The sequence below is a fragment of the Dendrobium catenatum genome, unplaced genomic scaffold, assembly GCF_001605985.2.
Source record: "Dendrobium catenatum unplaced genomic scaffold, ASM160598v2 fragScaff_scaffold_853, whole genome shotgun sequence".
Lineage (NCBI taxonomy): Eukaryota > Viridiplantae > Streptophyta > Magnoliopsida > Asparagales > Orchidaceae > Dendrobium > Dendrobium catenatum.
In genome coordinates, this window is record NW_021319315.1 from 3834516 (window position 1) to 3844040 (window position 9525).

The 9525-nt window shown below is 37.6% G+C and overlaps 1 protein-coding gene across 1 annotated transcript; it reads left to right on the forward strand.

Moving 5' to 3' along the window:
* Positions 1-7167: 7167 nt before the first annotated feature.
* LOC110097183 (thioredoxin-like fold domain-containing protein MRL7L homolog, chloroplastic) lies at positions 7168-9289 on the forward strand. Its single transcript, XM_020823431.2, has 5 exons — positions 7168-7542; positions 7623-8119; positions 8456-8537; positions 8622-8733; positions 8802-9289. The coding sequence occupies exons 1-5, from the start codon at positions 7285-7287 to the stop codon at positions 8921-8923; spliced, it is 1071 nt and encodes a 356-aa protein (XP_020679090.2). The 5' UTR covers positions 7168-7284; the 3' UTR covers positions 8924-9289.
* Positions 9290-9525: the final 236 nt, after the last annotated feature.

Consider the following 9525-nt stretch of genomic DNA (forward strand, 5'->3'; position numbering starts at 1 on the left):
TTCCAAAAAATTTGTCGGAAGTGTGCCTGAAATATTTCGTCGAAAATGCGTCAGAAAATCTGTCGAAATTTGTGACGAATTTATTTCCGACAGAACTTCTGTCGGAAATTAACGTTTTTCTTGTAGTGTATAATTATTAGTAATTTGAAATGTGAATTTAGTCTTAACCTTATGAGCTACCATAGTTAGCTTCGTCCAAAAATAGAGGAGGGATAGGTTTTCAAAGATATATGTATTTATCTTTGAACAGTCTGAAAGAAGTCCATTATTTTTGAGGAGAAGCCAAATGAGAGAACAAACAAGAAGCAAGGATGCCAAAGCCACTAAGATTCTTTGGCTGGTAATTTTTTTTTCAGGAAATGAGATGAATCTTATGATTATTATAGTGTTTTCATGAAATTAGAATTTAGAACAAAATTTATGAATCATTTTACAGCATGATTTAGGAATGAGATATCCTTTTATCTAGTAGGCAATGTAGTTTCAAAGGCTATGCCTAATAAATTGAAACATATCAACAAAAGATAATAGCTTAGCCTTCTAACCATTTAAAATAGAAATGAGCTTTTTTATAATTGGTTGAAAGTCAAAGACATGAAGTCTTTTGGGTGAAATGGGATGCCCAAAAATTTGAGGGAGGAGCCTACAATGGAGAGGTTTAAGATAGTGTAAATTTTAGTAGAGTTAGGGTTATAAGGGAAGAATAAGATAGTGCTATTGTTGTAGTTAACTTGGAGGTCATAATACAACTGAAATTCCATCAGAGTATTCTTGAGAGAGATAACATTATGAATTATAGCCTTGCCAAACACAAGCAAATCATTTGCATATAAAAGGTGGGTGTATTGATTACTCCCCTTGGGAATGCCATTGTAATTAAGTATTATACATCCTATGATTATTAAAAAGGCTGGAAAGGCTATCCATAATGAGGTAGAAGAGATAGGTAATAGGGGGAAACCTTGACTTAAATCGAAGGAGGAGCTAAAGTAACCCTCAAGAGATTCAATTAAACAAATCAAGAAATACACATCATTAATACAAGATTTATCCACGAAATGAAGAGAGAAGGAAAATCTTTTTCTTCAAGCCTTGGTGAGAGGAAACTTCTTAAAGTAATGTCAAAGGCTTTAAAGATATTTAGGATGGCACCAAAAAAAAAAGGCTTGCTTTGATTTTTAAATTTCCCGAACAACTCAGTTACAAGAAAAATATAATCTGTGAAAATTTTTTTGTTAATAAAGCCAACTTGAGTGGAGTTTATAATGTGTGGCATGCAAACATTAAGTATGTTCACCAAGATCTTGGCAATAATCTTGTAGAAGGTATTACATAATGTGATAAGCCTAAAATCATTAATGTTAGAGGCATGATGGTTCTTAGGAATCAAAGAAATAATAGAAGCCTGAGCAATTCTTGGTAAGTGCTAGGTTCTAAAGAAGTATTTGATAGCATTACATGATAAGTAAACATGATAAGCATACCTGCTTATGCACAAAATAGCTTGCTTTTACACTACCTCATCCATATTCTCTGCCATATGACAGAATCTCTTTTAACGTCAACCGAGTGATCTTCGCTCTATTGTTCTTAGCCATAGCCTTGTAACTAACCTGGCTTATATATATGTATTACTGTAGCAGATAGAGAAGGGATGAATTACTAAGTAATACAGCAGCTTCCATCTCCTCACTGATTTTCTCCTTGCCATTTTGCTTGTTTTTTTCTTACTAATTTGCATATTCAGGCGATGGACATCTTCATGATATCAGAGCTGTAGGACAACTGTGTTCCTTTCTACCTTTCTTGGCTCCAATGGCTATGTCGTCAACTACCACACCGGTGGAGGGTTTCGACTCATCTTCGACTGTTGCGGAGATTACTATCCCCCCTCAACTAAAATTTTTCATGTCAAACGTGAAAAAAATGGTTACCGTTCAATTAACTTCTGAGAATCATCTCATATGGAAGTCCCAACTCTTAAAACTCTTCACTGCTAACAACTTTGAAGGTCATCTTACAAGATTCTCTATTTAGCTGGAAAAACAGATCCTGAACAATAATGGCGCCAGTGTGCTCAATCCTCTATACACTACTTGGATGCTCATCGATAAACATCTAGCTTCCGCTATTTACTCCACGGTTTCCCCTTCACTGTTACCCTATGTTTTAAATCTCAACTCCACCCATGAGATTTGGGTAACTCTTGAACGTCGCCTACAGTCTTCTAATCACTCCAGGCTTCTTTAACTAAAAGGTGAACTGCATCAATTACAACTTGAAGATAAAATCATGTTCCAATATCTCTTTGATATTAATAACAAAGTAGATGTGATCGTTGCTGTCGGGTCTTCCGTAGATGCTGAAGACATTATACATTATACTTTAAATAGCTTGTCGGCCACATAGTTGTCATTTAAAACAGTGATTCACACTCAACTAAATCCAATCTCACTTGATGATTTCTACTCCCTACTCTGCAGTGAAGAACTTCACCTGAATGCAGACAACAGTCGTGAATCCATTACTACCTCTATTCCCAATTCAAATTTTGCTCTCACAGCAACTAGAGGTTTGTTTCGTGGCCGGACTCGTGGTAGAGCCCGTGGATCATTTCCAGGTCAAGCATTTCCTGGACGTAGCTCGTCTGGTCGATCATCTCCTGGCACTTGTGTCCCTGGTTTATTCTGAGGAGGCAAACGACCATGTTCTAGTATTGAATGTCAAATCTGTAGAAAACCAGGACATTCGGCCGTCAACTGCTGGTATCGGCATGATACAATGTATAACAGCGCTCCTCAAGCTTACATTACCACAGACAATCCAAACACTGCAGAATGGTTTTTGGATTTTGGAGCAATCGAGCACTTAACCGCCAATTCATCTCAGCTCCAGCATATTCAACCATACACTAGAGCATCTCATATGCAAGTTGGGAATGGACAACAACTTCAAATTGCCAATACAGGACAAGGATTGTTGCCTACACCTCACAGTAAGCTTCATTTAGCCAAAATTCTTCATGTTCCACACATATCCCATAATCTCCTTTATTTACATAAACTTACCACTGATAATCCATGTTTTATCCTACTTGATTCTAATGGCTTTATCATAAAGACTCCCGGACCAACAAGACACTTCTCCGCGGACCCAATCATCATGGACTCTATCCAATTAATTCTCACTTCCCAGCATACAAAACTACCAATACAACTACAACATCATTAACTTCTTCTACTTATCCATCCTCTGTGTGGCATCGGCGACTAGGACACCCATCTCCATCAGTCCATCAATTCATACCCACCATTTTCTCAAATCATCATACTGTTGATCGTACCTCTCAATGTAGTGCTTGTGCCCGAGCAAAATGTAGTTGTTTACCATTTTTATTATCTTCCACTATAACCACACAATATTTAGAACTTATTCATAGTGATGTATGGGGTCCCTCCCCAATTATCTCTATGCAAACATATCGTTATTATGTTATTTTTGTGGATGATTTTAGCTGCTATACATGGGTTTTCCGCTTCATTTCAAATCAGATGTTTGTTCAACATTTTTTAACGTTCAAGAAATTTGTTGAAAATCAATTTCAAAAACCAATTAAAACTCTTCAAACTGATAGTGGTAGGGAATATGTCAATACCATATTTCAAAATCACCTCAAGAACTTCAGCATATTGCATCAAACTACATGTTCTTATACCCCCAACAAAATGGGGTATCTAAACGAAAACACCGTCATATTGTTGAACTGTTAGAGCATTACTTCTTGATGCCAATTTACCACAAAAATTTTGGGTTGAAGCTCTAACTACTGCAGTATATTTAGTTAACCGACTACCCTCCTCACTTAATCATAAATCTCCCTACGAATATCTCTTTCATCGGCCACCAGACTACTCTTCTCTTTGAATTTTTGGATGTCTACCTTATCCATGGCTTCCAACTCATCTCTCACACAAGTTATCTCCTCGATCTCAACCTTGTGACTTTCTCGGATATGCTGAAAATACCAAAGGCTAACATTTCTTTGACTTCAAAACCTCAAAATTGTACATTTCAAGCCATGTTCATTTTCATGAGCATATCTTTCCGTTTCATACTCACCTCTCATACAAACCAACCACTTCAACCTATACAACATAACACTATATCCACCTTAATACATGTCTCGATTAGACAACCTTCACTTCATTCTCCAACACCATCAACCAGTAACATTCCTAAACCTCAACACTCACCAGAACAAACCTCTCCTGTTGCGACTGAGTCTCAGTCCACTCCCCTGCTCCAGACAGATTTTCAACAACCACTTGATCCTCCTACTAAGTACCCAATGCTCACTAGAGCTCAAATTGGAAAGCTTAAACCAAAACAAATTTTTGACCTTGAGCTTATAGTCATACCAACCAAACCTACAGGTTTCACACAAGCTTCTAAATATCATGTTTAGCGAGAAGCTATGAGCAATGAATTTGAAACATTAAAAAAGCAAGGTACTTGGGAATTAGTACCATACAATCCCAATCAAAACATTCTCGGTTGCAAATGGCTATTCAAAACAAAGTATAATTCTGATGGATTTGTTGCTCATTACAAAGCACGGCTTGTAGCGCAAGGATTTAAGCAAAAGCATGGCCTCGATTACCATGAGACTTTCAGCCTAGTTGCAAAATTTGCCACTATTCGCATTCTACTCACTGTTGCAGTTATGCATAGCTGGCCGGTTGTGCAGCTCGATGTCTCGAATTCCTTCTTACATGGAGTTCTACATGAGACAGTATTAATAAAAAAACCAACGCGTTTTATAGATCCTCAATATCCGCATCATGTATGCTTATTACGCAAAGCTATTTATGGTCTTAAACAATCACCATGACAGTGGTTTGCCACATTCTCAGCTTACCTCATTAACTATGGCTTCAAGACCAGCACTGCGGATCCTTCTCTCCTCTTGTTTCATCAAGACACAATTCAATTATACATCTTAGTGTATGTTAACGACATATTACTGACAGGAAATTCCCAAACAGCAATTGATCAGTTAATTACTGCTCTCCAGTCTCATTTCTCAATGAGAAACCTTGGCAAATTGAATCAATTCCTTGGTTTCCAAGCTGTCTACACTGCGTATGCCATTTATCTTAATCAATCCAATTATGCAAAGGAAATTCTCAGCAAAGCAGTAATGGCAGACTGTAAACTGGTGCATACCCCTTTGCCATCCAAATTACCAACTGCTGCAGCTGACAGCACTTCTTACTTTCAGCCAGAGTTCTATCACCAACTTATTGGCTCTCTACAATATTTAACTATTACTCATCCCGACTTGCAGTTTGCTGTCAATTATCTGTGTCAACACCTGCATAAACCTCACACACTCCATTTTTAGCTTCTCAAACGTGTGTTGGGTTATGTTTAAGGCTCTCTTCATTTGGGCTTACCAATTATTGGATAAAATTTACAATTGACTGCTTTCGCTGACTCTGATTGGGCTTCCGATAAAATTGATCGTCGTTCTATCACAGACTATTGTGCCTTTCTCAGAGACACATTAATCTCATGGATGGTCAAAAAACAAACTTTAGTTGCTCGCTCTTCAACTAAAGCTGAGTATATAGCATTATCAAAAGCTGCTTGCGATCTTATTTTGCTCCATCTCATGCTTACTGAATTTCAGGTGTCACTTACATCACCTACCAAATTATACTGCGACAATGTATCAGCTCTTTCTATAGCAAATAATCCAATTTTTCATGCTAGAACTAAGAACATTGAGATTGATTTACATTTCATATGTGATTGCATCTGCTCACACTATCTTTCAGTCCATCATACTTCAATAGAAGACCAACCTGCCGATATTTTTACTAAGTCTCTACCTACTGTTCGTTTTGCTACTCTTCGAGACAAGTTAACAATTCGACCACCAACTGTTAACTTGAGGGGGGATGATAAGTAAACATGATAAGCATACCTGCTTATGCACAAAACGGCTTACTTTTACACTACCTCCTCCATATTCTCTAACATATGACAGAATCTCTTTTAACCTCAACCGAGTGATCTCTGCTCTATTGATCTCAGCCATAGCCTTGCAACTAACCTGGCTTATATATCTATATTACTGTAGCAGATAGAGGAGGGATGAATTACTAAGTAATACAGCAGCTTCCATCTCCTCACTGATTTTCTCCTTGCCATTTTGCTTGCTTGTTTCTTACTAACTTGCAGATTCAGGCGATGGACATCTTCATTACAAACATGTGGGTTAGTAATCAGTCGCATGATCATAAAAAATTCTAAATTCAAAGGTGAAATCATTAATACTGAGGGCCAAACTATTGGGATTTGAAAAATAGTATTTTTTATAACTTCATCAATGATAGGGGTTATGATGAAGGGAATAATATGATTTGGAATAATTTTCTCGGGCTATATAGTGTTGGTGGAAGAATAGTTGGAGGTAGTAGAGTTTAAGTGCTTTTGAAAGTGGAGAATAATGGCTTTAAAGACATCAAATGGGTTGTTGTAGTTGCTCATGGAGATGTTGATCTCCTTAATGTGATTTTGATTTTGCATGTCATGAAGCTCCCCATATAATAATTTTAATTCATCTTCTCCTTGGGAAAGTTATTAGACTTTGAATGACCCAAGAAACATAAATAGAATGGACATTAGAAAGATTAAGACCCTAGGATTTGGCAGCAACATTGATGTTAGGATTAGAAGGTTGGATATTGAGTTGGAGATCTATAGAATGATAAAGGGTATAAATGAATAAATCTTGATTAATGATAGCTGTCGAATTACTATATGACTTCTATAGTTTCACATTAAAGCTGAGTTAAAGGAGGCATTCTTTTACAAGCATCCTCTTTAGACAAGTTATTTGGTTAGTTTGACAAGTTCGTTATAAATGAGTAGAGTAGATTAAGTGAATTGACGACTTTAGTTACGAAGTCTCATGAATGTAGGGGAATCAATTCATGATGGGTCTAACTTGGGGTTGATCCGGGCCAAATCGGCTTGACCTAATTCGACTTAATTAGAACTTGCCTAACATAATTCATAAATGAATGATATACATTTTAATGGATCAACATGACTTAATTAACTCAAATATGACCCATTTAAATGAATTAATCTGACCCCACCTGCCTAACCCAAACCCAAAGAATAATAGTCTTACGCCCGCACCATTCAGCAGGGCAGTGATTTTTATCAGGGAGGAAAATGGTGCTTGGTTTGAATTCAGATCGTCCATAGATTATGGAGTGCGTCCAATATCCGAATTCGAACGTTGAGAATCAGCTTGCTGTGTCATCCATGCGTGGTGCGGCCAGAATGGCACTGAACCATCCGCTGCTCTTAAGATGTTCGACGCTTTGCCTGACAGAAACAACCGATTTCCAAGCGTCTCCTTTTCGATCATCCATACAGCTTGTTCATTCCAAGAATCAGAAAAACTGTACCTTCCATTTGCTGCCCTTGAACATCAGCAGAACTCGCATTTCAAGACCTAGGCCGGTAACCGTCTCGACTCCGCTGAATTGTAATACTTTCATTTCATAATCAGCTAACAATCTGCACATGTACCTCTTAAAAAGTTGAATGCATCGAAGAAGTTCTTCCAAAGCAGCGAAAGCGATACTGATGAGGAAGACGCCGACCCCAACAACAAATATCACAGAGTTGCCGCTGACCCCTATCTTATGACTGAAGAAGAGAGATTGGAGATGCGGAGAAAGATTAGGGAGGTGCTTGATTCGAACCCCGTTATCGAAGAGGAGATTGATCCCGTGCAGCGCAAGATCAAAATGCAGAGGCTGCTTGCAGATTACCCGCTTGTCGCCGAAGAGGATGACCCTGATTGGCCAGACGATGCCGATGGATGGGGTTTCAAATTTGATCAATTTTTTAATAATATCAGGATTAAGAATGTGAGAAAGGAAGACGATGAAGGCTACGACAGCGAGAAGGAGATTGTGTGGCAGGACGATGATTACATCAAGCCTATTAGAGATATAACCACCAGGGAATGGGAGGATACTGTCTTCAAGAATTTCAACCCTTGCATCATTCTAGTCCACAATCGATACAAGAGGTTTATCATTCTTTCCATTTCTACATTTTTATAGAATACATGGTTAAGTTTTAGCAACAACTAGCAACTTTAAGGCTTCAGATTTTTTATTTAATTGTTGAAAATATACTATCGCACTATGACCGGGACTTGATTCTTTAATATAAGCTTATATTTTTAGCTACAACTAATAAAGTCAGAAGTTTCATATTTCAATTATGGCCTGTGTTCGTTTACATTTGCATTTAGCTAATGTTGCGAAGCCCATATTGTCTATGTGCAATTTATAAGTTAAATTAATGCTAACGAGATTTTGACATGCATTTGCTAAGAGAAACATGATTAGTCTTTTTGCAGGCCTAAAGAAAATGTGAGGGCAAGGGATGAATTGGAGAAGGCTGTAAAGTTGTTTTGGGAGACTGGGCTTCCTTCTCCTAGAGTAAGCAAGCCATCATCCAATACGTATTAGCCGCTGCCACTTTATTTCAACTTTAAATCAACACTAATTTGTTGGTGGTTGTAGTGTGTAGCTGTGGACGCTGTTGTTGAGGATGAACTGGTGGAAGCTCTGCATGTATCCATCTTTCCAGAGATAATCTTCACGAAAGCTGGAAAGATACTGCATCGCGATAAAGGTTGGTGCTCATGTGGAAGAATTTGATTGTGATTCTTAATGTTTCTAACATTCTCTTTGATTTTACAGTTGTAAGGAATGCAGACGAGTGGTCGAAGATGATGGCATTCTTCTACTACAAGGCAGTACGACCGACTTGCTTGGATAAGGCAGCTGGAGTGAATAAGGAGAAGATACCATCACTCAGATAGAGCAGGAAGTTTGTGTCCTTGAAATACTTATTTTGTGCTCTAAGGTCTGGTATGATTTCTTTTCACTGGAATGAATGAAGTTGAAGCTGATAAAACTAGAAATTTACTCGATTGAACGAAGAAAATTGCAAGAAACTTCATGTTGGCCTGAATTGAGAATCTTCTTAAACTGTTCCGAATGATAAGATTGTAATCATTGATTTCTAAGTTAATCAAATGATGCTTTAAGGTTAACCGGTTCCTTGATGTGCTCATAGTGGTTCAATGAACTCAATGACTCGACTTGACATATGAGTGAATCTTATTTGTGAATTTGGCATTTGTTATGCTTAGTTTGTAATATTGCATCGTCTAGCTTTGATAGAACATGATTCATCCTATAGCACAGTTCTGTTTTGCGATTGTCTGATATAATATATCTTTCTTCCTGATTGAATTTATGAATGTGATTTGGTTCAAGCAAGGATAAACCCAATTGGGGATTAATTGATTAGATTACTGGTAGATTTTGAGACTGTTCTGACTTTTTGATGTTGACTGATGCCTTTACTTCTTACTCATCTAATGAGACTTCACTTGCTTTGAGATTTCTTGTAATTCGT